Source organism: Anser anser, assembly GCF_964211835.1.
Source record: "Anser anser genome assembly, chromosome: 3".
Taxonomy (NCBI): domain Eukaryota; kingdom Metazoa; phylum Chordata; class Aves; order Anseriformes; family Anatidae; genus Anser; species Anser anser.
In genome coordinates, this window is record NC_139722.1 from 81,916,604 (window position 1) to 81,944,558 (window position 27,955).

At 35.6% G+C, this 27,955-nt stretch overlaps 1 protein-coding gene across 1 annotated transcript in view; it reads left to right on the plus strand.

Moving 5' to 3' along the window:
- The window catches only part of RYR2 (ryanodine receptor 2), a 423,949-nt gene that overhangs the window by 296,814 nt on the left and 99,180 nt on the right, over positions 1–27,955 (plus strand). Inside the window, exons 43-59 of the mRNA XM_083827634.1 lie at positions 177–309; positions 1,501–1,604; positions 4,037–4,172; positions 4,837–5,023; positions 5,496–5,601; positions 6,907–7,027; positions 8,289–8,458; positions 9,465–9,685; positions 11,065–11,155; positions 12,441–12,581; positions 14,120–14,283; positions 16,740–16,818; positions 17,486–17,575; positions 18,702–18,839; positions 21,112–21,189; positions 22,170–22,245; positions 27,607–27,730. Of these exons, the coding sequence (XP_083683760.1) occupies positions 177–309; positions 1,501–1,604; positions 4,037–4,172; positions 4,837–5,023; positions 5,496–5,601; positions 6,907–7,027; positions 8,289–8,458; positions 9,465–9,685; positions 11,065–11,155; positions 12,441–12,581; positions 14,120–14,283; positions 16,740–16,818; positions 17,486–17,575; positions 18,702–18,839; positions 21,112–21,189; positions 22,170–22,245; positions 27,607–27,730 (2,159 nt within the window). The remainder of the gene's footprint in view (positions 1–176; positions 310–1,500; positions 1,605–4,036; positions 4,173–4,836; positions 5,024–5,495; positions 5,602–6,906; positions 7,028–8,288; positions 8,459–9,464; positions 9,686–11,064; positions 11,156–12,440; positions 12,582–14,119; positions 14,284–16,739; positions 16,819–17,485; positions 17,576–18,701; positions 18,840–21,111; positions 21,190–22,169; positions 22,246–27,606; positions 27,731–27,955) is intronic.

Below are 27,955 nucleotides of genomic sequence, written 5' to 3' on the forward strand. Positions count from 1 at the left end.
AGGAGCTATTTACTTGCTGAGAAAGCCCTGTTGAATTCAGAGTGAAACCTAACAGATACTGAGATGCAATGAATATGATGTGTAAATATTAGTACGTTAAACAGCTGTTACAGAAACTTTTGCAAGTTTTAAGTCTGTTAAACTTGAGCTTTAGTCTGTTTTTATTTGCTTTTTAGGAAATCACTTTCCCAAAAATGGTAGCAAATTGCTGTCGTTTCCTATGTTATTTTTGCCGCATCAGCAGGCAGAATCAAAAAGCTATGTTTGATCATCTTAGCTATTTGTTGGAAAATAGTAGTGTTGGCCTTGGTAAGTAATGTATGTGGCTTCTGAGACTCTAAACAAAAAAGTCTTAAACTTTTCTGCATTTTTTTCTCTCTTTCTATTCCCCCTAACCCCTCCCCAATTGTTTTTTCTGCATCCCTTCGTGCTCGTCTTGAAGTTTCTGCTTTACCCAGTAAAAAAAAATCATTAACTCTATTGCTAACTTAGACAAAATCATAACAGTAGCATTAAATTGAAGTAATTTAGTATACACTTTGTGGTGTATGCCTGGACATTAAGGGAGAATTTTTGTGTAGTTTAACTATTTGCGAAACAGAATAAAATCGTGATTTTGATACAGAGGGTTATAGATCAGTGTTAGCAGCCTTTCATTATGGCTTGTTTCTCACTGCTGAGGCTTGCTCCACTGTTTTCTTCTGTAGACCGTTCAGTATACAGAGCCTATTTACTAGAATATACATGCCCAGATGCCCAGAGATGAACCTTAAAATTTTCATAAAATATTAGGTAGTCTCGTGTGTTACAGTGGAGATATATATATATATATATATATATATTTTTAATTTAGTAGTTTTAATTCAGAATGTATATTTTATATAATCATCATAGTGCTTTTTTATTATTATTATCAAAATGTCCTTATTAATGTACAGATATGGGGCAGGAGCATAAATCAAAAATCATTTTGGAGAGAAACTGCCCAAGTAAAATGCATTTGGAGTGTTAGTATGAAAATCTTTGCTTTTTCAGATGCTATATTGACTGCCATTTTAAAAGAAATAAATAACTCATGATCTCATCTTTTAAATATGAAAGATATTTCCTATTTCAGTACATTTGATAAAATGCCATTCTTTTGGACATTAAAAAAAAAATCCCTTTTCTCAAAGCAAATTTGTCTCAGTGAAGAATATTGTAAAGAATGAGATCTTAAAACAAGGTATGTGATGAGAATAGGAATGTGTTAGACAGGTTGTTTCTAGCCTGAACTTCTAAAAGGTGTTTTGATTTCCTATTAAAGACAAGTTTCATAGAGTTCGTGATAATTATAAACTGAGTGGTAAAATATTTTTTATTAAATCATTAATTTAGTAAAACTAATAATTTTAAACAAATTTAAATAATTAAAACATCCAAATATTTTTATTATTGTACTTGCTATAAAATTGTTCGTTTTTATTAAGTTATTGTTGAAACTAAATTTTATTTTAACAGCTTCTCCTTCTATGAGAGGATCAACTCCTTTAGATGTTGCAGCAGCATCTGTGATGGATAACAATGAACTTGCACTAGCTTTAAGGGAGCCTGATTTGGAGAAGGTTTGTAGCTATTTTATCAAGCATTTTTTTAATAGACCATCTAGAAAGGGGGCAGATTTGTCTTGCTCAGGCTAACAAGAAGTTGAATGGAGTAATCAAGATCCAAGATGAGAATTGCATGGGAATTTTAAACCCCAAAGTTTAGACTATCAGAATCTGATCTTTCTGCTGGTGGTCTGGATAATTGAACTATAAGTTTATTGTTATTACATATGTACATGAAACCAACAGGAATTGGTTCAAGGGCAGCTCTTTGGAAATAGCGGAGTCTACCCCCAGCAAAACTTTTGCTAAAACCTTTCTTTGTTTTTCGATCTTGATGGTGACGTACATTGATAGCCTAATGGAAAAGGAATTACTAGAAACCTTGTAACAAGTTGTTATGATATATAACAAATTTTCAGGATATATGTCTGTAGGTATGCTTTTTTTCCTGATACTTAACTTGCTTCAGAATGATTGTGCATTCATGCTGGTGTGGAGCAGTCATCAGTGGCAATTTTACTAGCTATTCCCAAACTTGCAGAGATGTAGCAAGTTGGGCTGACCACAAAAAGAGGAGCATGGGAAAGAGTTGTGAAATTCTTTTGAAAGATAATGACTTCTTTTTTTCTAATTTTCAGTGTATGGCACCTAGTCTCACATAGTAGTACTGTGTTTTTGCATGATCTTGGGAAGAATACGAAGACATCAGAAGTACATGTAGGAATGGAGGAAAGCCAAAGCTCAGCTAGAGTGGAAAATAACAATGGAGGCAGAGGACAAGAATAACTGTTTCTCTTAAGTACATCAGTAGCAAAATCAAGGTTAAGGAGGACATGGGTCTGTTGTTCAGGAGGGCAGGGACCTAATAGATAACAACAGGTAAAAGGATGAAGTACTTAATGTTTGGTTTTTCTTTTTTTTTCCCTTACTTTTTACTGGTCAAATTTGTCCTCAGGCCTCCAAGGTCCCTGTGTGTACTAGGAAAGTCTCAGTGGAAGTGAAACAGTACTTCCAGTAGAGGAAGACTGCATGAGGGAGCACTTGTATATATGCAAGTGGATTCAGAATGCATCCAACAGTACTGAAGGAGCTGTCCAACATCACTGCAGATTCACTCTGACATTTTTGAAAGGTCATTGCAATCAAGCTAAGCAAGAATGGGGATCCAGGGAAACAGAAACTGGTCAGTCTCACCTCAGTCCCTGGGAAGATTATGGAACAAATTGTCTTAGAAATAGTTAGAAGTGTTAGAAATAATTTCTAATTACATGAAAGACAAGAAGGTGATTGGGAGCAGCCAGCATGGGTTTTCTGAGGGCCGATTAGGCCTAACCAGCCGTACTGTTTTCAATAATGAAGTGACTGCCACTGTGGAAAGTGGAGGGCACTGGGTATTTTATACATCGGTTTAGAGAGGTATTTGACAAAATATCTGATAGTCTCCTTATTGCCAAACTGGCTGGATAAGTGGATGATAAGGTGGATGGAAAACTGGTCTCAGAAGGTTGTTTTCAAACATGTGAAGTCCAGCTGGTGGCCAGTTACTACTGGTGTCCCTCAGGGATAAATGCTGGGCACAGTACTCCATGAATTAAGGGGGAAGATCAACTACTGACTAGATTCTTACTAATACATATATCACAGAATCACATAATGGCTGAGGTTGGAAGGGACCTCTTACAGCAGGTTGCCCAGGACCAAGTCCAGGCAGTTTTTTAAGTTTCTGGAGGGAATCTCCACAAGCAAAAAATAAATAAATAAATAAATATATATATATAATATATATGTAAGTATATAGCATAGTTACACTGCTGTATTTTTAATATGCAACTATATAGATAATCAAATTATTATTAAAATTACATTAAAATACATTAATCACATCACCTTCACAAAGTTTACACACATCAACAAAAAGAGTTCTCCACACCAAAATCATGTCACAACACAAACAAAGGTGGAAAATTTACAAACGCTTCACCTCTCATCCCTTCGCCACATTACATCAACACAAATTCTCCACAATTATTGCATTCTCATGCAATGCCATTGGGTACTGTTTAATGTCTTCCTTTATGACTTGGATGATGGGATGGAGTGTGTTGTCAGTAAATTGTGAGGAGCTGTCAATGTGCTGGAGGGCACATCTGCTGTTCAGAGGAACCTGAAAAAGCTGGAGAAACAGGAGTAGAATCATACTCTAGCCTCACAAAATTCAGCAAGAGCAAATGCTAGATCTTGCAACTGGGATAAAATAATCTCTTGTACCAGCGCAGGTGATTTTGATTTGCCTAAAATTTGATTTGGTTATGTCAGGGATAATAGAATGTGGAAACCAAATCCAAGACAATATATGTGGAGGCTTCCCTTTGAAACTTCACTTCTCTTGTTTTTCACAGTAAGCATCTTTTTTTTTTTTTTTTTTTTTATCTTATCTTGCTTAATAGGTGGTTCGCTACTTGGCTGGTTGTGGATTGCAGAGTTGTCCTTTGCTGATTTCTAAAGGCTATCCAGACATTGGATGGAATCCAGTTGAAGGAGAACGATATTTGGATTTTCTTCGTTTTGCTGTATTTTGCAATGGTAGTGTAGAAGCTTCTCAGGTTTTTAACTTCCTCTAGTGTTTGAATAAATATCTGCATGAAATTTGACATTTAAAACAGTTACAAGCAAACCTGATAGCATACCATAAATTTACAGAACAGTTAGCAGAAAGAGCAGAATTAAGCAAGACACATAATAATTTAGATGCCTATTTCATACATCATATAGGCTCCCAGGAGCCTATGCCCTGTTTTTCAATCCATCTTTAGTCATTGAAATGGCCACATCTCCTTTGAGATTCTACTTTTGGAAGTGGAGCAAAGACTCCTAAATCTTTTTAAGATAAAACTCATGTTAGATGTAGAGCCATTTGATTAAGGTTTAGGCAGTCCAGTTTGTATTTAGGAGCTATGGTGGTCTCCTAATTAGTACTCCCACTTGAATATGACTTTTTTACTACAAATCAGTTGTATTTCATAATTTTGAATTAAATCACATATTCTATTTCATAACTTTTATTACAATAATAACTAGAGGGGTATATTTATGTGTTTACACAATTTTGTCATGATATTTAAACAGGTTAGGAATTAAAAGTATCTACTTATGCATACATTCTGCAGTTTAGTGTAACTTTTTCTGATTATGTTTCAGAAGTCTCCTTGACATAAACTTAAATCTTGATATTTGTTCTTTGTGATAGGAGAGAGTGTGGAGGAGAATGCTAATGTTGTTGTCAGACTGCTTATTCGTCGACCAGAATGTTTTGGTCCAGCTCTAAGAGGAGAAGGAGGCAATGGTCTACTTGCTGCTATGGAGGAAGCAATAAAAATATCAGAAGATCCAACAAGAGATGGACCTTCGCCAAGTAATGGATCTAGTAAAACTCTGTAGGTGCAGTGTAATTGCTTGCATTACCATCATTTTTATTTATCTGTTTCATGATCCTAGTCATGAAATGACTTATTTTAACACATAAATTATCGACTAGATTTTTCGATGGATTCTGTGGAGGGTAGATAGAGATTGGTCTTCTGCCAAATAGTTCCTTCCCCGTGCTTTCGATTTATGTGACTTTCTCTAGATATTAAATCCTCTTTAGAATTCTGTTTGTTCTTAGTCCTTTAAGTTTCAGTCCTCTGATTCAAAATGAGACAGATAAATTGTAGCAATGCAGATGTCACTACAGTCTCTTATGGACAGATTTCATTCTGTGTCACTCTGTCAAAAGTGCTTTGGTTATGATGAAGCCACCACATGTAAGCTATAGCATCCATGAGCAGTTTATCCTTTATTGCTGATGTAAACACTGTCTTCTATTTTATTTCTCTTTTAAATGTTTTAACAATTAACTAATTACAGTGAAATGGAAGAACAAGAAGATGACACTATTCACATGGGAAATGCAATCATGACCTTTTATGCTGCTTTGATTGACCTCTTAGGACGTTGTGCCCCTGAAATGCATGTAAGTTGTACATCTTCATGTATTGGAAAGTAAAGCCATAGCCTTTCTGATTGTTTGGTGTTCTGCTGTTTGGCTTTTTCACAGTAACATATGTTATCGGGTATTAAAGCAGTATTATGACTACATAGTATCATAATGTACATAATGTGTTCATTTACTAATTTCCAAGAATTTCTGTGAGCTCTTCAGTTGTGTTTTTCAAAGGAATTATTCCATTCCTTTTCTTATTACTGTTTCCTGTGGCAATTTGGTCTTTAACAACATTCTGTTACGAATATTATTTGATTGCCCATTGTGATACTGTGTCAATGAAACTTCTCAAATTTCACTGTTTATTGTGATGGTGTAGAGAATGTTTTTTAAAACCATAGTTTTACTCCATTTGTATACTTATTTAAAGAGACTGTTTAAATTTCATATTAAAGTGTAAATATTATAGGTAATTCTTTTAAAACATAAGAATAAGCGTTGTCCATGGATATATGTGTCAATATCTGATAATCTTTATTCACATTGACAAACCTCCTCAAGAAAGGTAACATGTCACTGGTTTAGGTATTAGATACCCAGAATTAGACCCTGCAAAAAATGAGCACTTACTGCTTATTTCCCAAGAGCTAATACTATTTGAAAATATTTGTTCAGTTTAAAAATCACAATACATTCCCGTTCTTCAAAAATTGCACTTAGTTGTTCACAGTTTCTTATTTCACTTCAAAAACTCCCCTAATTAATGTTGATCAGTATAAATCAGCACAAGATTTATGCAGAGATGGATAACTTGACAGAGATAGCCATACATAAAATTCAATGTATGAGTAAGTGTTTTGTTTGAATAAAAGCATCATCTTGTTTTCTATCTGACTCACTGCCTTTTTAGAACAAAACAAAACAAAATGACTGGGGTACTTGAAAGTGTCGTTGTTCAACCAGGAATGAAAAAAAAAGCTTTTTTCATCTCAGTCTATTCCTCCCCTCCCCATCTCTTTCCCTCCCCTTCCTCTTCCCCTTTCCTTTTTTTTCTACATTTAAAGCTTTGTTTAGCTATTTTACCTAACATTTTATTCTGAAAATGGGCTTAATATTATTTAGAAACAAAACCTCTAGATTTCTAGACTTTGCATATTTGCATCCAGAACACAGCAAATAAATACAGATTATATGAAATTTACATTACTAAATATAATGTGAGTTTGAGAGCAGTTATTCTTGTGTATCTACGTTTGGCAAAGTTTCCTGAATGTGAACACACATACAAAGTAAAAAGAAGACCTGTGTAATGTTTTATTTATTTTTTTTCCTTAGCTAATCCATGCTGGTAAAGGGGAAGCCATTAGAATCAGGTCAATTCTAAGGTCTTTGATTCCACTAGAAGATTTGGTGGGCGTAATTAGTATTCCTTTCCATATGCCTACCATAGCTAAAGGTAAGATGGTTATTGTACTGTTTTTTTCCCACTGTATTGTTATGTTCTGTAATTTGACCATATATTCATAAATATACTTCTCTCAATATTTCAAAATGTTCTAGAAATTAAACCATTTGTCATGTAGACTAGATGAAAAATCATGTGTTTCAAAAATGTTTCTGCATGCTATAGGTAATAATTCTGTGTACACTTATATTCACTGATGTAAATCCCATTCAAATAATTTCATTAAAATCTGTTAAAACTTTAAAAAGAAATCTGCAAATGCATTCTCTTTTTTTCGCCTCTAAAATATTAAAAAAGAAAAGCATTCTCTTTTCTTAATAATGGAATCCTTGCTTTTGCTGTTCTAACCCTATTAATTGTTTCTAGCAGATCTTACTAAGACACCAGAGTTGTTCTTCAGCAACTATGGTGAAGTTATAGGTGTGGCATACATAGAATTCTGCCTACACAGAATTCATTGCAGTAGTGGGAGTTCTGAGGGCATTGATATAAAATGGAAAGGAGTTACATCTACTTCTTTGGGTATTTTGAGAGAAAACGTAATTGTAACAGGGATTGTATAGTGGCTTACAGCACAGGAATGTCCAATAAGTCACGGTAGAGAAGATAAAATATCAATTATGCTATTATATAACTATTTACTTATATTCCAAATAGTGATAATATATTATAGATCTAAAAGTGGTATCTAAATAGCATAGAGAACAGCTCATGGATAAATAATTATTTATTTGGTTTTCAAAATGAAAATATCAAAATTTAAAAATATTTCTATGAATTCATTCAGGAATTTCAGAAGTTTTCAGATAGAGAGGACTTTTTAGCACAATGTTAATTCATTGTTGTTCACTACTGATGTGTTCACTGGTGCTGCATTCCTGGGATGTTTGATGTAGAATTGTTAAATTTCTTACTTTCTGTCTGCTTCTTCTGAGATATATAAGTAGTTCTGTAGATAAATTAATATGTTTTGGGTACTTATTGTATTAGAATATCAACACTTGAGTATCTACTTTGATGCACAAAGTAGAGCAGAAAAGCATGTATGGACTTCGGGATCTATCAGGGTAGAATTTGCCTTATGCACTCTTTTTCAGTTAACTATAAATATGTTGCTTTTCTGTAATAAAACCATGGGGAAGATGGTTACATATAATAGAGACACTAAAACCTCTGACAAGAAGTAGTGTGGCTGCCTAATCTGCTGGTGAAGGATGATCCTTGTCATTAAAGTTTTATTTTTATCTTTTAGATGGAACTGTGGTGGAACCTGACATGTCTGCGGGGTTTTGCCCAGATCACAAGGCAGCCATGGTTTTGTTCCTTGACAGGGTCTATGGAATTGAGGATCAGGATTTTCTTCTTCACCTTCTTGAAGTTGGCTTTCTGCCAGATCTCCGTGCTGCTGCTTCTTTAGATACAGTAAGAGTTTAAGTCTTTTGTTATTTGAATGAACACTGAAGCATTTTTCGCTCCTCAGAAAAGCATTTATTTATTTATTTATTTCATGTTGTCCTCTGCATTTTTCAAATGCTGGCTGAGCTGTCTGTTGCTTCTTAGCTTCGAGAATATTTGAGGATCAGTGAAGAGGGATTCTTTAGCATGATGCTTACTTCATAAAGAGTCCCCTTTGATAATCATAAAAGATCCATTTTCTTTTCCCAGGAGACCTTCTGAGCTTTTGCTATGGAATGAAAATCAGATCAGCTGCCAATAAAGCATGTAACTGAGAGCCTCTTCCCAGAGATTTAGAGAAAGTGTTTGTCTCCATGAATTTGTTAGAGGCACCCACTTTGTTTCTCAGAAAATTCCTTAATTTTTATTTTAATGCATTCTAAAAATTGCTTTTTTTTTTTTCTGTTAGCCTTCTTTCCATCTAATTTTTCTTAGTTGGCTTAGTACAGAAAGATCAGATTTAGAGAGCTTATATGAGGGCTAAGACATGAATTTTGATTTCCCTATCTCACCTTCTATTTAAACTTTTTTTTTTAATAGTTATGTTTTTATTTAAGAAAGAGGGGGTGAGGATTTATTGCACTTTGAACTTGGGCTTGATTTTAACGTGGCAGCATACTGAGTTTTGCTAATGTAAACTTGACTGGTATTACCTGATTTCAGAATGTTTTGTTAAAGAACTTTGACATTCTTTAATATAATTTTGAAAACTGTTGTTTTTGAGAGACTACATTTAGTGTCAAACTTTATGATTTTTGTCATATTGTCATTCATGCAACAATAAAAAGTGCCATATGTGAGAAGACTACAGAAGCAGAAAAGGAAACTAGGCATTCAGCATCCAGTAGGTTTCAAATCTGCATTTGTGTGCTTTGAAAAATTCCCTCTTTAACTGCTACAAAAGAAAAAAAAATCTTTAATTTGTAACAACACTGACAAGACAAATTTAATTTTTTTCTCATTTAATTTGTAGGCTGCCTTAAGTGCTACGGATATGGCTTTGGCTCTGAATCGATACCTTTGCACAGCAGTCTTGCCTCTGTTGACCAGATGTGCTCCTCTTTTTGCTGGCACAGAGCACCATGCTTCCCTCATTGATTCCTTATTACATACTGTGTACAGACTGTCAAAGGGCTGCTCTCTTACCAAAGCTCAGCGAGATTCCATTGAAGAGTGTTTACTGTCTATTTGTGGGTAAGAAAATACTCTTGGCTGTACAGGAATGTGAAAAGATGAAGTGACCTATGATAATTACAATACAAGAATGCAGAGCTGTGCCATCAGTAGCATAATTAAGAATTTTTGATGAACCATGATTGTGACATTTTAAATACAATGGTTGTATTCCATTTGCTACTTTATTAATTGCTTATATGTCTTTGGTTATTTTGCTGTTACTGAGTTTTAGAAAAAATAAAACAATGCCAATTAACTAAGAGGATGTACTGCAAAAGACAAACCTCTGGAAAAGTTGAGCCATGCATACACTGAAGTACCATATACACTTCAACTGTACAGATTGGCAGTGTGGTTGATGATCAGTAGATTGTATGGTTCTATGGAGATGTTACATTTGAAATCCTAATCAATGACGGGTATTGTTACACTTCATCCAAGACTCAAAAACAATTATTATCCAAAGTTTTTATAAGCTTACAGAGTCATTTATCAGAAGTTGATTAGGTAGTTACGAACATAATCTGTAATGGAAGTTAGCAACATTTAGGCTTTCAAATCACCAGAACTCTTTTGAATGTTTCACTGTAAATTATTATTTTTAATGTGGAAATTTTTTCAGAGGTGACAGACATTCTTATGTTAGTCATTTCGTAGTTGAGAGAGAGGAAGAAATGTGCCATACAATTCTTTTACAAAATATGCCACATTGATCATTTTATATACATGACCTTCATAAGAATCAATAAAATGAACTAGTGTTTGCTATTTTACTGGAACAATTCAACGTCTTTGTCATTCTAAAATACACATAGTACCTATTTCCTCTGTCCCTCCCTCTGTCCCTGTACATCTGAAGAATTAGCACTCTTATGTCTTTATTAGTTTGTAAGATATTTTTCAGCAACATTGTGGTATATTGTAAGAAATCAACATTATAGCCTCTTCTTGTGGGCATGGTGATCATAATATACACTATGAGAAGGTGTTATTTTTTCTGATTTACTACATCTCTGTCTACAGGTCAGATATTTTCCCAGTGCTTTTTAAAGTATTTGTTTTACAGCATATTTGGATTTTTTTTTTTAATATGTGCTTGTTTGCTTTCTTTTTGGACACAGTTTTTCAGTGCTGCAAACAAAATTGTATTACTTAATGAAGTTTGTTTATTACTTGGGCTGTTCAGGGAAGTGGTTGAGTCACCATCCCTGGAGCTCTTCAAGAATTATGTTAAAGGTTGGACTAGATGATCTTAGAGATCTTTTCAAACCTGAATGATTCTATGAATCTGAAGAATTTTAATGGTGTAGAAATGACAGGTTATCTTAATGTATTTATTAATTATTTACATGCAACTATGGTGGTACACCCTACTGAAATCATCTATCTGCTTTTAGGCAATTGAGGCCTTCCATGATGCAGCATTTGCTGAGAAGATTGGTATTTGATGTTCCCCTATTAAATGAACATGCAAAGATGCCTCTCAAGGTAAATGGCCATTTTAATCTTCAGTAACATTCCTTGTAACAAAATGCAACAGAAAATACTTCCATGGAGAATATTCTCTATCTTCTTTGTTACCTTGCCTCCACTCTGCAGTAATCTAAGAGGTAGAGATAAACTACCTCTTTTGGCAGGAAATCAATTTAATTTGCATCCATCCATGTAGAATTATGAAGTCCATGTCTAATGTTTTTTTCATTATACTCTCCCCCCCTCTTTTTAACAAAAGCCTCACTTCTATACTTAAATAGAATAAAATATATATATTTATTTAATGACGGCCATTAATTCTGCATACTTATGTTATGAGTATCTGCACTTTTCCATCTTGTCATTTGTTCTGACTAGAAGAAAAGGGTATCCTGACATCTCTTTCCTGGCTATGACATAATATTTTGCCAGCATGCTTTGCAAATTGATGTTGAAACTTTTTGTTGAAACTTTTTTTTTTTTTCTCCGAGCAACTGTTAAACTCTGAATTAAGATTTTGGCCAATATTTCAAGAGGATTCTGTGCCTTAGGAAAAATTTTGTACAGGTACTCATGAATTGGACTAGGTTTTTATACTTCATTAATGTCAGAAATTCATTGTCATTTGGGATGGTCTTTAGTGACCTATGTATAACTGATTTTTCCTCCTCCTATTTGTAACTCAGGGACAGAGAAGAATCCATTAAATGCAAAATCTGTAATGTTTTGGTTTGGTGAATACCTAGTAGCAGGTCCTTGCACCATTTGACCTCCTAATTATCTGTAGTTTTTTAACAACGTAAGAATAAATATGTCTGTAATGAAAGAGGGGTAGAGAATAAAGCTTCCTGTCAATTGTAATAGAGGACAGGAGGGTAGGTTGATTGCACATTTCACAGCTCACAGAAGAGATGAGTCTCACTGGGAGTTATTGTTGAATAGCTTCCAGACACGTAAAGGGAACTAGTGTAAATCATGATTCTGTTATCTTACCCAACCAACAGCAATGTTTGGAATAGCAGCATACTGTTGGAGTTGACTTCTTGTCTTCATCTGAGCTGTCAGGGTTCTGGTGGTGTTGGGAAGAATGATCCTCCGTCACATGTTTTTTGTATTGTTAAAAAGTAAAAGCTGCTTGTACTGTGGGTATGTCCACCAACAATTTAAAGAATAAATACATAATATGCCTTCTTTATAAAAATTAGAAATTGTTCTGGCAGTGCCTGTATATGTTGAGTGCCAGAACTACAGAACCTCAGCAGTTGTATTTTATTTGCTTTTGAAATATCTTCTATTTTAGTTGCTGACAAATCATTATGAAAGATGCTGGAAGTATTATTGTTTGCCAGGTGGATGGGGTAATTTTGGTGCTGCCTCAGAAGAAGAACTTCATTTATCCAGAAAGTTGTTCTGGGGTATTTTTGATGCTTTGTCTCAAAAGGTAATTCATATTACTATCCATCTACTGCTAACAAAAGCTTTATTGTGCAACTTCTTTTTTTGTAATCTGTCTTTTCTACCTAGCTTATATCAACCCTGTGTTATCTACCTTAAAATAAAAATACAGGCTTCAGTAAACTGAAGACTTCTAGTTTAAATCTTCCTGTTCTATCTTCAGCTTAAACATAGGTATACCCTTTTGTTTGCTCTTTAAATATGTATATATTTGTAATGAAGTAATCTTGAAGTATATCTGTACAGGTCAACTACATTTCAGAGACCTACAGGCAAATTCAAGCATCTGCAGATAGCTGAAAAATGCAGTTTTAAGGAAGTGCAGTTTGTGAGGTAAAAACCAGGACTGCTCTCCAGCCATACATCTCCCTCTCTGCAGAGAGGGACTAGGGGTGTTGATTGAAAGTACGGTCAGCATGAGTCAGTGGTGTGCCCTGGCATACCAAGAGGACAAACTGCATTTTGGGATGCATTAAACACAGCATAGCCAGCTAGTCAAAAGAGATGATTCTCCTGCTATATTTAGCACTGATACGGGCTCACCTTGAATGTTGTGTGCAGTTCTGGTCTCTGCAATGTAAAATGGATTTTAAGATACTTGAATGCATCCAGAGGAGGGTAACAAGTTGATAGGAGGGCTGGAAGGCATGTCCTATGAGGAGAGGCTGAGGACGTTTGGTTTATCAGGTTTGGAGAAAAGGAGGCTGAGAGGCAATCTCACTATTCTCTATGACTTCCTGAGGAGGGGAAGCAAAGAGGGAGGTTCTCCTGTCTTATCCCTAGTTACCAATTACAGGAGGTATAGGAATGGCTCCAAGCTTCACCAGGGGAGGACTGGACATCAGGAAAAATTTCTTTACCATGAGGGTGGTATAACACTGGAACAGGCGTTCTCGTAACGTGCCCCATGCTTGTCAATCTTCAAGAGGCATTTGGGTAATGCCCTCAATAATATGCTTTATCTTTTCATTAGCACTGAAGTGGTCAGGCAGTTGGACTCAATCATCTTTGTGGGTCTGTTGGAAAAGACCTATGCTAATTCTAATTCATATTCCTTTGCTTAGTAAGCTGTAGTTAGATCACCCTTGGCTCAACCCTATGGTGGACAAAGGTTTAACAGTATCCCTTCGTATTTATTTATTGTTCTTTCTGTGAATATTTTAACCAACTGGCTTAAATTTTCGAGTTTCATTTCAAATCTAAGTATTGGGAAATGCTATGAATGTTCCTGTGCTATATTCTCCTACCAGACATTTGAAAAATGTCTAGTGTTGCTCCCAGTATTATCACTGCTTTTTCCATTTACTTCAGCAAGAGCTAGGCTTACTTGATCCTAACTTTATCTTTAGTCTATACTAAAGTTTTGTGCAGTCAGGTTCCTTTATTTTCAGAACAGAAATTGAATTTTGCACTAAGAAAGCCATTCTGTGGCTGCTTGTTCTCACATGTAGCTGTATCAATTTTACTAACGATGTCAATAGCTTCCATTGACTATTCATTTTATATCCCTTGTGTGGTTCACAGAAATACGAACAAGAATTGTTCAAACTGGCTTTGCCTTGTTTGAGTGCAGTTGCAGGGGCCTTACCTCCAGACTATATGGAATCAAATTATGTAAATATGATGGAAAAACAGTCTTCAATGGATTCAGAAGGGAACTTTAATCCTCAACCTGTTGATACATCCAAGTAAGGAATTATTTTGTTGCAACTATTTTTTATAATGAATGTGTAAAAGAAGGATGGAGTCTGTTGCTGGAGTCTGTTGCTGGATATGATGTGAAGTTACAGCTTTTATTCCTGACTCTTCTGAATTCTCATCTTCTAGATAAAATGGAGACCTTAACTTTATATTTTTATTTGTATTGCTTATTTTAAATAATCAAAAGCATTAAATAATAACAAGCAAATAATAAGCATCCAGTTACATTACTGATTCTTTGGACAACTTTGCAGATTTTTAATGCATTTTCAGCCTCAGATAGAGCTCTTCAGTTATCTTTGTAAATCTGCTACAGACAGCATAGCATGTTCCTATGTACAGGAGAAACAGAGAGTTCTGTATCATCCCTGTCATTATTTACATGTGATAAGACACTGCTTTTTTTGCCTGTGAATAACACTGTACTTGCAGAAAATGATGATGATCGTGCATTCATATAGTCTCTTTTTACTACAAATAATGGGGAAGTAGGAAGAACTTCATTCTCTCCAGGCAGTCAGACTCTGACCATGCTCTTTTAAGTATGTTAGTCAGAAAGAACACATATCAGAAAGGGATTTTTGTGTCCTCATTTTTTACTACAGGTGGGCCCGTATTCTCCTTTGTAAAGAATAGTGTCTTACAGTGGTGTGGTTGTTCACTGTATCTTGAAAATACCACTTGTAGAACATTTGCTTCAATTGCCCTTGTGAGCTTTCTGTCTGTGTTAATGTTCAGAAAACAGAATGCTGTCAGTAGTCTGATACTTTTGATACAGAATGTTTGTACACATGTGCATATTGAAATATGGTAGCAGAAGCCATTATCTAGACTGGAATGTGGGACCCACATCAATCACCACTAAAATTAATTTGTCCAAGATGTATTTAAGATATATGAAGATTTAACAAAACTTAGTGAGGGTATTATACTATCTGTTAATTAATCAAAGATGACTTCTTCTGGTATCCTTTCAGAAGAAAATTGTAAATAGCAAGTATAAATTCAGAACCTCAGAAAATGTTACTTAACATCACCAGAATCATCAGTCATCTCATTTTCTTAGGAGTCAACAGTTCTATGATGATTCAAGACAAAGAGAGCACTACATTAATCATTATCATTTCCAGCCAGTCCTATACTCCTTTACATGCCAGTCCTGCATCCCATTGCTTACCAGTCCAAGCTCTATTCATATAAGGATATCAATAATATAACCTCATTGTACTTGTCCACTTACTGTATTTCTGAAATTATGCAAGTTATTATACTATCAGTAGAGTTCCCCCTAAAATACACACTTCCAAACAAACAAACAAAAATTAATTAACTGATGGATGAATATTTTCTGGCCAGCCTTATTAGGCTCTTGCAAAGTGTTACTTTGACTGTGTATGACATAATTTTATTTTACGTTACAGTGAGGGTGGCGGAGCACTGGAACAGGCTGCCCAGGGAGGTTGTGGAGTCTCCTCCTCTGGAGATATACAAGACCCATCTGGATGCCTACCTGTGCAACCTGCTCTAGGGAACCTGCTTTGGCGGGGGGGTTGGACCTGCTGATCTCTGGAGGTCCCTTCCAATCCCTACAATTCTGTGATTCATTGTGACTGAAGGTTAAAAACCACACTCTTCAGTTTTGCAGTAGATGGCGCTATAACACTTGCTGACTAAATGTCCTAGGCGAAAGAGTTTGGTATTTCAAAAGTGATGAAGAAGCAGTTATTCCCCTTCATTTGTGAGAATGCAGATGCAGAAAAATAGTGATACGTAATAAATCATTTTTGGAAGGGGTTTCTGTCTATGATTGTTTGATAGTTAAGGATAGCTGCTTTTACTGCTTAAACATTCTTAACCAAGGACTAGTGTATTTTTTATTTCTGGTTTCAGTAGGGATTTTTATAATATTTTTAAGCTATTCACTGGGGTATTGGAAAATAAACCCTTGAGTATATAACTTCTGAGTTGTCATAAATTAAAGTTCTCCATGTATATAATGAAGTTTATAGGAATATGTAAAGTACATGATGTGTTTCAAAAAGGACTGTTAAGACACTTAATTTGTAGAGGACTATGTAATAAATTACTCCATTTCTGAAGCTACAGGTCATAGTTATATCTTAAATCTCAAAATGAATGCTAGTAATAGAAATAAATGACAAGAAACATGAGTACTGGGTATCATTGAATTTTCCTTACATATGTGTGTCAAAAGTCTTACAACAGCTGGGATTCTCATTCAGCACCCATTAAATAGGTCAGATTTTGTCTTTGATTTAACTGGGGCTTGGAGCAAACTGTAAGTGAGGAAACCAGCACAGTAAGATGCTTTGAACGGATTTATGTGTTGTAAATTTTTTTTTTATTATTTTTTTCTTCAAAACAAAGATTCACATTTTAGCATGTGTGATATAATGGATTTTTTTTTGTCATTCACTTTCAGCATCACAATCCCTGAAAAGCTAGAATATTTCATTAACAAATATGCAGAACATTCTCATGATAAATGGTCAATGGAAAAGGTAAAGTCTGTATTCCTCTTACAGCTAAATCAGATTATTTATTTGTATCCATTTAATCTTAGAAAGATTTTACTCTGAATATTATTATTTTTCATTATGCTCCAAATTGGTATGTAGGTAAGACATAAATACACATTTTCTTGTAGTGCATTTTTTGGAGGTGGGACTTCTGTAAGTCCACATGAATATTTCAAAACAGTGTTTCAGCATTTCATTATTTTTATTGTTGACTTTTAATTAAATATACTTGGTAATTGCTTAAAGAGTTTTATTGACCTAAAATTTATATTTTTAATGGAAAATACTCTTTGGATTGTTATGCCTTTGGATAGTTTCTGGTGCCAAGTATTAAAAACTGTTCCTCAACTGTAACACAGCGTTCTGCTCTATATAGATATCTAAAGGAAATCAATAAAAATAAAATAGGTTGATATGTTTACTTCAAGAAATCACTAATTTTTAAAAATGATGGTATTCTTATAATTGATTTCATTGCATGTGGATAATATAAATTTTGGTTGAGAAAATGCTGAGAAAATAGAGAGGAAATTTAAGAGAACAGACCTACGGAAAGATTGTTCTGTTCCTTTGTACAAATAAAAATAGAACTTTAAAATAATTTTTCACTCTTCCCTATTTTTTTCTCCGTGTTTGTTACTGTTTTTAGTTTGCCAATGGATGGACATATGGTGAAACATATTCTGAATCTGCAAAAGTGCAACCATTAATGAAACAATACAAATTACTCTCTGAAAAGGTGAGGAATTTATTCATACTTCTTCACCCTGGGAGATCGAAAGTTTGTATCTTTCATTGTGAAAATATTGCCTAATGCTTACATCACTTTTTTAAAAAATCTTTTTTTTTTTTTTCTTTGAGTGCATCAGCTAGTGTGAGATAGTTGCCTTTATCAAAATCTCAGAAAGAGACAATAGGGCTTTATTATACAATAGGTAGGTCACTCAATCTATTTTCTCTCATGTCTGAATGGTGAAACTGAGTGTCGTAATACCAGTATATTCTTACAGTAAGGTCATCCAGGAATGCTTGGTGAAGACTTAGATTGTCTTTGTCTGGTCTCCTCCAGCAGAGGTCCACCAGGATTCGATTAGGAGGCTGGAAAACTTGATAAATGAAGCAAGGTTGAAGGAACTGGGTTTGTTCAATTTAAAGAAAAGAAAGCTCGGGGGGGTCTAATCTCAGTCTCTAAATAGTAGTTACAGAGAAGATTATTCACAGGCATGCACAGTGACAGGGCAAGGCAGTGGGATTAAGTTGCTTCAGCAGAAATGCTTTCTGGAAATCCTTCTACTTTGAGAATGATTAAACGCTGGAGTAGGTTGCCCAGGGAAGTAATATGCTGGGAATATTCAAGACATGACATGGCAGATGCCTAGATAATCTAACCGAATTTGGTTAGGTAATCTGACTTTAACAGAAGGTTGAGCAAGATGATCTCCAGAGGTTTTTTCCTATGTAGACTTTTTTATGATTCTATGATTGTATTGTGTTGTTTCATAAAGCAGAGAAAATGCCACATTAGTCCTGATAATTAACCACTCCACCTTTAAGTTCATATCTGAGCATTCCATTAGCACTCTTATTTATCCCTGTGATAAGTCAGCTTACTGTAGGGCCACAATTTTGCCCACCTCTGAAATGATAAATATACTCTGAAATATCTTGTATGATTTATTTGCTTAATTGTAGTATCCCTTTTCCATGAGGAGTGATTTCAGTATAATTCTTTGCATCTCAGTGTAATTAAGCAGAAGCCCAACAGCTCTCTCTCTCTCTGTATATACATATATATATATAATATTTTTTTTTCTCTGTACAGCTACATGAAAAACAATGTAATTATTGCCTATGCATTTTTCTAGGAGAAAGAAATTTATCGATGGCCAATCAAAGAATCACTGAAAACCATGCTGGCATGGGGATGGCGGATTGAAAGGACACGGGAGGGAGATTCCATGGCACTGTATAATCGGACACGTCGCATATCTCAAACCAGTCAAGTAAGTAACTTTATTGTAAATTTACTGCAAAAAATAATCATGCAAAACATGCTCTCCATTCTTTGATTTTACAAGTGATGAAATAATACTCCAATACATACCAAATGTATGAAGGTATTTTTTACAAGCAATTGTACAACACTGAAGATTGGTTTAGATTTCTGTTCACTGAACCTGGAATTTCTTTCCCTGTTTCAAAATAATGAGCTAATAAACATAATAATAATAATAATAAAAAACTACACGAAATTGAAATATGAATTTGTTTTTTTACTTGATTTAAAGTTAGTTGAATTATTACATCCAGTAGGTTATTACACATCAGTACTGGGTATTAAGATACGTTTTTTGGAATTAGGTAGCTATGGATGCCCTTAAGTAAGTAAAGAAATAAGTAAAAGTACAGATACAAATGATTTTTATTTTGTCCTTTTTAAAAACAGAAAATGAATACAAATATTAATGTTAATGCAGCATAAAGTTGACATCTGTAGATGGCCAAAATTCAGAAAATGTTAAACATATTTCTTTTTCCATCAGGATAGCTTCTTAAATCAAAATGCCGTTAAGATAACATGGAACAGTACTGGCAATGTGTTCTCTTTCAGGTGTATGTTATTTACAAATTAAACTGAGGTGAGGAAAGTAGCACTTTCACTCTCATTCATAGAGACATGTATAGAGACAGATCAGTGGGGGGAAAAATGGAGGGGAAAAATCTCTTCCCCTTCTCTCTACTCAACTCTCTTTAGTCGATATGTGAAAGTCTGGCAGAATGCCTGTGAAAAATAAGCAGTTGAACCTTCCTGTCCACTCTCTAGATACTAGAAAGTGTCTATCATGAGATTGGATTTTATCACTTGGGAGGAAGTGAAATTATAATTTGCAAACTGCAATATCCTTCTAAAATTCTTGATTTCCAAATTTCGTGACTTCTGGGTGTTTGTAATACTGCTCCCAAACACTATACTGACAGGTATTTGTACGTACTTTAAGCATAAGGAACAGTTTAGAATTAGTAGCTTTCCAATAAGACTCGAATTATATAAACTTTTCAAACAGGTTTTGTAGATAAGTTAGTCTCCCCATACTCTAATGAAATTACATAACCGTACGAAAAGAGTTCCTGAATTCTAGAACACCAGTATTTCAGAGTACACTATCACATTTATACTCATTATGTGTTTAAAATGTTGTATATAAGTTTAAAATTGTATGTAGTGCTGTCATCACACACAAAATCTAGCATTTTCCTCTGTTCACTGAGAAATTGTAACTATATTTAATCAGTATCTTTGTGTTGATGTAACAATACTTGAATTTATTGCTTTAGAAAACAAAACAATTACTTATCAGAACTTTTTTTTTTTACTGTGTGCTGCACACATGTCCATTATGTTAGTCTCTTCTCTGACAGAAATACCTTTTTAAAGGTGGCCTTTGATTTTTTTTTAGGCCATGTACATATTTTTATATGTGCATCTAAATACAGTATCAGACATTGGAATAAAATTCTGGCCACTGTTCCTTTTCAAGGAAGACATTCCTGTGGAGGACATGAATTTATCTGTTAAAGCAGAACCTGCAGAGGAAGGCCCAGTAACCTCCCATTGCTAGCCACATTTCTTGCTATCCAGCATCTCTCTGCTAATTATCCTTTTCTGACCTTTTGTTTCAATGTAATGAGCAAGCCAGTGACATATTTAGTCAGTAAAAAGAATGAATGACAAAATGGTGGTATTCTCTGAGCTGGGAGGACGACAGAAGGAAACAGACAAGTATCATATTCAGTAGATTCTATATAGAAATAGGCTTCAATAGAAAAAAAAATGGAAGCTTGATTATTGCCTGAATTCACCTTAAAGTAGATGATCAAGGATTTGGCTGAAAAATTTGGATAAAAATTTATAGTAAATGCAGAGATTTAATCATAACTTTAGTACATCATTACTCACGGTGAGTTCAGATCTTAAACATGTTTTCAAGTGAAATTTGTATTTGCATGTGTGGGGTTTGTGTCTGATGACTTCTGTCTTTGGGAACAAAAAGTGTAGACCTTTACCTACATGTAGCTTAAGTTAACCACCCTTTAAGTTAACCACCCTTTTTGTATTTTCAGATGGGCTATATAGGACCCTTCTGCCCCCTAGAGGGCACTTTTTTTGCCTAAGTACTTTCATTACTTTCAATATCTTGTAAATGTGAACTTCTTCATATCAAATACTTGTGTACAACTCCAACGACTTTGTTGTTTTGCGTGTTTGTCATTCAGATCTCAGTAGATGCAGCCCATGGTTACAGTCCTCGAGCAATTGACATGAGCAATGTCACCCTCTCCAGAGATGTACATGTAAGTCAGAATAGTTAATATTCCTAACATTTTTGACAATGCATTTTTTTCTCCTAATTTACTGAAAACAAGTTTTGTGGTTTCTGTTATTTCTTTTGATATGCTTTTATTTTTATTTTTTGTCTTTTTCACCACTGCTTTTTGATCCTCTGTTACTTCAAAAAACATGGTTCTCGTTGAAAGGCTTGAAAGTTTCTCTTCTCTTGAAAGAAGTATGTTACTGTAGGTCCATGAAAGAAATGACAAATGAAACCTAGAAAATTCTGCAGCTGCAAATACGTAGACAGTATACAGTCAGGAGGACAGGAGGGGAGAGTATAAAAAGTTGTCTCATGCTTGGAGTAGTAGGCAGTAGTAGTTCTTACTAGTTGGAGACTAGAGACAGCTTTTCTGGCTTATCTTGTAGGTTTGGGGTCTAATTTCTAGTTTACCAGTCTGAAAGAGTTTTTATAAGAATTTACTTATTCGTTGTGCACACTGGAGGAGAATTTCCTGCTCATTAAAAAACTGTCTGCATCTATGGAGTCCCTGGTAAAATGGTTGGTGCTTCTAACAGTGTGCTTATCCATGTAGTCGCTGACAATTATGTCCACCAACAACAATTTTGGCACAGTCCTCTGGTCTGCTGTCCTTTGTTTCGTTTACTAAGGCCAGAGGGTTCTTGCTCGCCTTGATTTGAGAACGAAGTCCCTGTCTGACATGCCAGTACTCTTCCTCCTTCTCTGTGTGGTTCCTTCTTTTTTGTTTAACAGTTATCTATTCAGCATCGGGTCCCTAATTACTGCCTATGTATACCCATCATAACCAAATGCTATATCATAATTCTTAATAAAAACTCTTGGTTTTGGTGAACCTTTACAGTGTAATTGTATGGAAACTGCTAGTACACAAAAGTTGTTATTTAATATCAACTAGAAATTTATTCTTCCTTGGGAGTTGGCCATTGCAGCACATATCATTAAACTCTCCATTTTCCTAAGGCTATGGCAGAGATGATGGCTGAAAACTACCATAATATATGGGCAAAGAAAAAGAAAATGGAGCTTGAAGCAAAAGGTAATGTAAACTCTAGATATTTTTAGTGTCTAGAAGTTTACCTGAGCTTTTATAATATTGAGTGTAACGTTTCTTGCTGAAGTAGTTTACCAATTCCATTGCAATACAGGAAGATACATTAATACACTTTCCTTCTAGCTTTTATGTCAGACTATTGCCCTGTGGTCTCTGAACTCCGTTTCATTTGAGGTACCTTTTTATTTCAGGTAGATCTAAAGGGGTGTTTTGAATTGACAAATGGGTAAACCTAGAGCAGATCCTTGATTCCATGTAAACAACTGAATATGATCTGTGATCTCTGCTTATCTAAGTGATGATTTTTTTGATATATTGTGCCACTCTTGTCCCTTCCATGTTAAATACATTTCTTTATTTATGTATTAAAGATATTTTTTCACTGTGCATTACATTATATTTGCACATAGAGGAAATAATATCTGAAGAAACTGCAAGTTTTCATTTGAAAATGACTGAAGTTAGGGTTTTGTGTTATCCAAAGGTCTCAAGTCTACCACTATACACCAAATTTGACCTTTTTTTCCTTTTATTGTGTGCTTGCATTTTTATACGTAAGCCTCTAGCTAAATTACAGTAGTTATGGTTTTATGAAAAAGTAAAGTTACACCTGAAATGGTTCTTTGATAAATCAGTATAAATTTCCATACCTTTAATTATATTTCCCCTTATTACAGTTTTTATTTTAATTTTTATAGACTTTTCCTTTTAAACTTTATTCAGGTTAAGTAGCTGCAGGATGGACTAATTCTGGGAAATTGTAGGCTACAAGAACACTAATATTTGAATGCATCTACTATACTTAGCAACTTTGAACACAGATTTTACCTTTGAGCAGCACTTCAATGAGAATGCTGTATAGCATTTACAGTGTTATGCAAAGGAAGATAGCACTGAAATGACTAGAGGCAGCTACAATAAATGAAGAAGAGGCTTTTGATTGAGAATTTCTTGGTGTGAAATGTAAATGCACTTGTCAGTTGAGCAAAACCTTCAAGAGTGTGTTTTTTTTTCCTCATGTATGTGTGTGTATTCATATATTATAGTCTTGAAATATGTTTTTTTAAAACATTTTTAAAGAACAGAACAGTAATGTGGAATTTCGATACAAGTATGCATAGGAGGATTATCCTTCTTTTTTTTCTAGATTTTTTTTTTTCAATCTGTTGGCAAGATGTCTTTCAGTTTATTATGTGCCACTGTTCTCTAATGGCTAGGTAAATTCATTACAGCAATACTGACAACATGAGAATTCTCAGGGATATGACCTTTCATGCCATTTTTTCTTTTCATTGAGAGTGAAGGGAGCAGTTAGGCAAACTTCAGTGTCATTGGAGCAGGTGATTTCAAGTAGCTTCAGTTTAGTAATGTTTCTTGAAATTTTCATTGAGTATTTATTCTGGATGTTTTCTGTACCATATACAGACACTACCAAACAGAATTAATGATGGAGTACTTTAAACTTAAAACACTAGTGGGAGTCAAAATATCAGGTTATTTGATGATATTATTTATTTATATTACATATAACATGTACATATATACTATATACTACATTACATATTAATATAATATATTACATTATAGTTTACATTGCAAGCTTCATTTAAAACTACTTTCTGTTGAAGTTCAAAATAACTTTTCTGTAACAAGCTAATGTGACAGTTAGAATTTTACAGAAATTTTTCAGGTAAAAGTATGTAAGTGTTGGAGGGGCCAGATGGGATCCACCTGAGGATGCTGAGGGAGCTGGCAGATCTATTGCTGAGCTGCTTTCCATCATCTATCAGTGGTCATGATCAACTGGAGAGGTCCCAGCTGACTTGAGACTTGCTAATGTGATGCAGATTTATAAGAAGGGTCATAAGGAGGATCCGGGGAACTACAGGTCTGTCAGCCTGACCTCAGTGCCAGGAAAGGTTATGGAATCGGTCATCTTGAGTGCAATCACACAACCAGGGGATCAGGCCCAGCCAGCGTGGGTTCGTGAAAGGCAAGTCTTGCCTGACCAAACTCATCTCCTTCTATGACCAGGTAACCCTCCTGGTGGATGAGGGAAAGGCTGTTGACATGAGCCAGCAATGTGCCCAGGTGACCAAGAAGGCCAACAGCATCCTGGCTTCTATCAGGAATAGTGTAGCCAGCAGGACCAGAGAGGTGATTGTCCCCCTGTACTCAGCTCTGGTGAGGCTCTACCTCAAGTATTGTGTTCAGTTTTGGGCCCCTCACTACAAGAAAGACATCAAGGCCCCTGAGTGTCTCCAGGGAAAGGCTACGAAACTGATGAAGGGTCTGGAACACAAGTCTTATGAGGAGCAGCTGAGGGAACTGGGATTTTCAGTCTGGGGAAGAGGAGGGTCAGGGGAGGTCTTACTGCTCTCTGTAGGTACCTGAAAGGAAGGTGTGGGGAGCTGGGGATCACCATCTTCTTGCAGATAACTAGTGGTGGGACTAGAGGAAATGACCTCAAGTTGCTCCAGGGAAAGTTCAGTTTGGAAATTAGGAGAATCTTAGAGGTCTTTTCCAACCTTAGTAATTTTATGATTCTATGATACGTGGGCAAGTACATAATTTAATTTGTGTATTTTGTCACTGAATTTATTGTTTCTATTCATGTATTCAAAATTTGTGTGTATAACTTAGAAAAAAAAGAACAGCTCTGTGGTTAACAATGAAGAAATTGAGGCTTTCAGTGTAGTAAGCTCTTATTGGCTCATTATGTTGTTGGCTCAGTTTAATGTAAAGAGGAGGTCTGATAATACCCGCTGTTATCTCTGTTGAACTGAGTAGAGATTTAGTGGTGTTAGATGATGAGAGCTTTTAAAGCATTTGTGTATTTTCATGAAAATAAGTTGCATTTACTCCAACATGTGTAAAGTGCAAACAGGAGTGTAGCTTTATCATAGCAATTAGATTTTGTTGATTTGTATCTCCTTACTATGTAGGAAAATGCAGAAAATGCTTATATTTCTCATTTAAGGCTTCTCGTGGAAGTATGTTAGCTAACTGAAAATACAAGTGCCAATCCCCCTTCTTGAATATTTGAGTGTACTAATTATGGTTCACGATCTAGTATAGTCTTACTAACTTTCATAGATACATATATACTTAATATGCTTGCATGAATTTCTATATATGTCTTCAGCTGTACTATGTGGAAGTAGATCACATTTGTGATAACAAAATAAGAAGCAATCATCTCAATGTAAAGGGCTATACTTCCCCCAAAAAATTACTTGCCAATAGGTTATCATTCTTCATTTACTGAAAAGGACTTAGGACTCATGGAAAATTTTATGTTGCTTACAAAATCAGCTAAGTATAGGTCTCCAATATTTTCTTGAGGGAATTTGTTCCTTTATTTTTACAATATTACTACAGACTTACTGTAAATTTTTTTTCTTAGATAAGTTTGATCATTACCGTTACCATTCTCTGGGGTTTTATAGCAATTTTCACATAAATGTATTGTGATGAGGGAGAAGTTGAAGACCTAAGAATGTTTGTTTTTACTAAGATATTTATATTAATAATAGCTACTTTATGTTCTTGCCAAGTTAGCCATCTACATTTAGAGAGATATCAATAAATCACTGTATTGGATTTAGGCAAGGTTTTTGTAGCAGGGGGGCTGTAGGGGTGACCTCTCTGAGAAAATCCCAGAAGCTGCTCTACAGAGCCATCTCCAGCTGGTTCCAAAAGGGACCCACTGCTGGCCAGAGCTGAGCCAGGGAGCAACACTGGCTGTGCCTCTGGGTGTGCAGATTTAAGTATATAAGAAAATACTGCTGTGCAACAGCAGCTGGGAGAGTGAGGAATGAGAAAATGTAGAGAGAAATAACCCTGCAGACAGCAAAGTCAATGAAGGAGGCCAGGAGGTGCTCCAGGCACTGGAGCAGCAGTTCCCCTGTGGCCTGTGGAGGGGCCCATGGTGGAGAGGCCCCTGGTGGAACAGGCTGTCCCCCTGCAGCCCATGGGTCCCACACGGAGCAGATCTCCACGCTGCAGCCCGTGGAGGAGCCCCTGGTGGAGCAGGTGGATGTGGCCTGGAGGAGGCTGCGGCCCATGGAGAGCCGCTGCAGGAGCTGCAGCCTGTGGAGAGGAGCCCACGCAGGAGCAGGGGGTCTGGGGGATCTGCCGACTTTGGGGGACCCATGTTGGACCAATTTGCTCCTGACAGATGGACCCCGTGGTACAGACCCATATTGCAGCAGTTGTTGAAGAGCTGCTGCTTGTGAGCAGGCAGGACCTGCCCACGCAGGATCAGTTTGGGAAGGAGTGGCATCCTGTGGGAGGGACCCTACACTAGAGCAGGGGCAGAGAGTGACTGTGAAGGAGTGGCGGATGATGAAGCGGTAGGGTCTGACTGCATTCCTAGGGTCTGACTGCATTGCCACCGTTCCCCATTGCCCTGCGCTGCTCAGGGAGGAGATAGAAAAGGGTAAATGGGGGGGTGGTGGTGGGGGAAGTGGTTTTTATTTTGCTTTTAGTTTCTTACTGCTCTAGTCTGTTAGTAATAGGCAATAAATTATATTAATCTCCTTATGCTATGTCTGTTTTATCCATAATGGTAATTGGTGAGCAATCTCCCTGTTCACATCTCAACCTGTGACCTTTTTTCCAAGATACTTTCTCCCCCTTTGCCTTTGAGGAGGGGGAGTAAGAGAACAGTGCGGTGGGTTCAGCTAGTTATCACTGTGAAGCTACCACAACCCCCTTTTATAAGCAATACAAGTGCAATTTATTCTGTTCACCCCTCTGTTTTTGCAATATTCTTTTAATGAGACTGGCAGTTGTCTGAAAAATGTACTCTAGTTTTCTAGCTTTAATTCACTATTACAGAATTGAACTACATCACTTTCATAGGTCTTAGATATACATATGTCTTGCTAAATTACACGAACCATTTTTGCTTTCATCAGAATGTTTAAAAGCAGAACTCTGTTGGAATGACAGATCTTGGTTTTGTTCTGAAATGATGTGTTATTTATTGAAATATATTCAATTTCATTAAATCAGGTTGTAATGATAATGCATGTTTATAACAGTTAAGCACTTTTTCCTTCAACTGTTTTTTTTTTGTTTGTTTTAAGTCCAACATATTTTCCTGGTATCTACAGCAACTGATTATGTTAGAACTATGTATGCAGCCCTGTCTAAAGTTTATATCTGAACATTTTGTAGAAATACAGGTTTGTGTAAAGAAACCAAAAAGTGAATCATTGGTACTTCAGACTAGGTTTTACTGTAGCATGCTATGTGTTATTACAATAGTGCTTTTACATATCAGGACTTACTGTGTCAACAGATACTCCATGTTTTAATTCTCTCGATATTCCATAGTAGGAGGAGGCAACCATCCTCTTCTTGTTCCTTATGACACTCTCACAGCCAAAGAAAAAGCCAAGGACAGAGAAAAAGCACAGGATATTCTGAAATTTCTGCAGATTAATGGATATATTGTCTCCAGGTAATTTTCTGTTCACTACTAGTGTCACAGAAGGTTTCTAATACTCCTTCGTAGTGTTTTTTATTTTTATTTTTTCATTTTTTCCCCTATATTAAAAACAAACAAACAAAACCAAAGGGTCATATTAAGGTTTCAGTACCTGAGGGTAAGGATCAGCTTCTTTATATGGAACACTGTAAGGAAGAAGTGTTTTATGGTTTTTAGGGTTTGCAGAAAGTACAACTA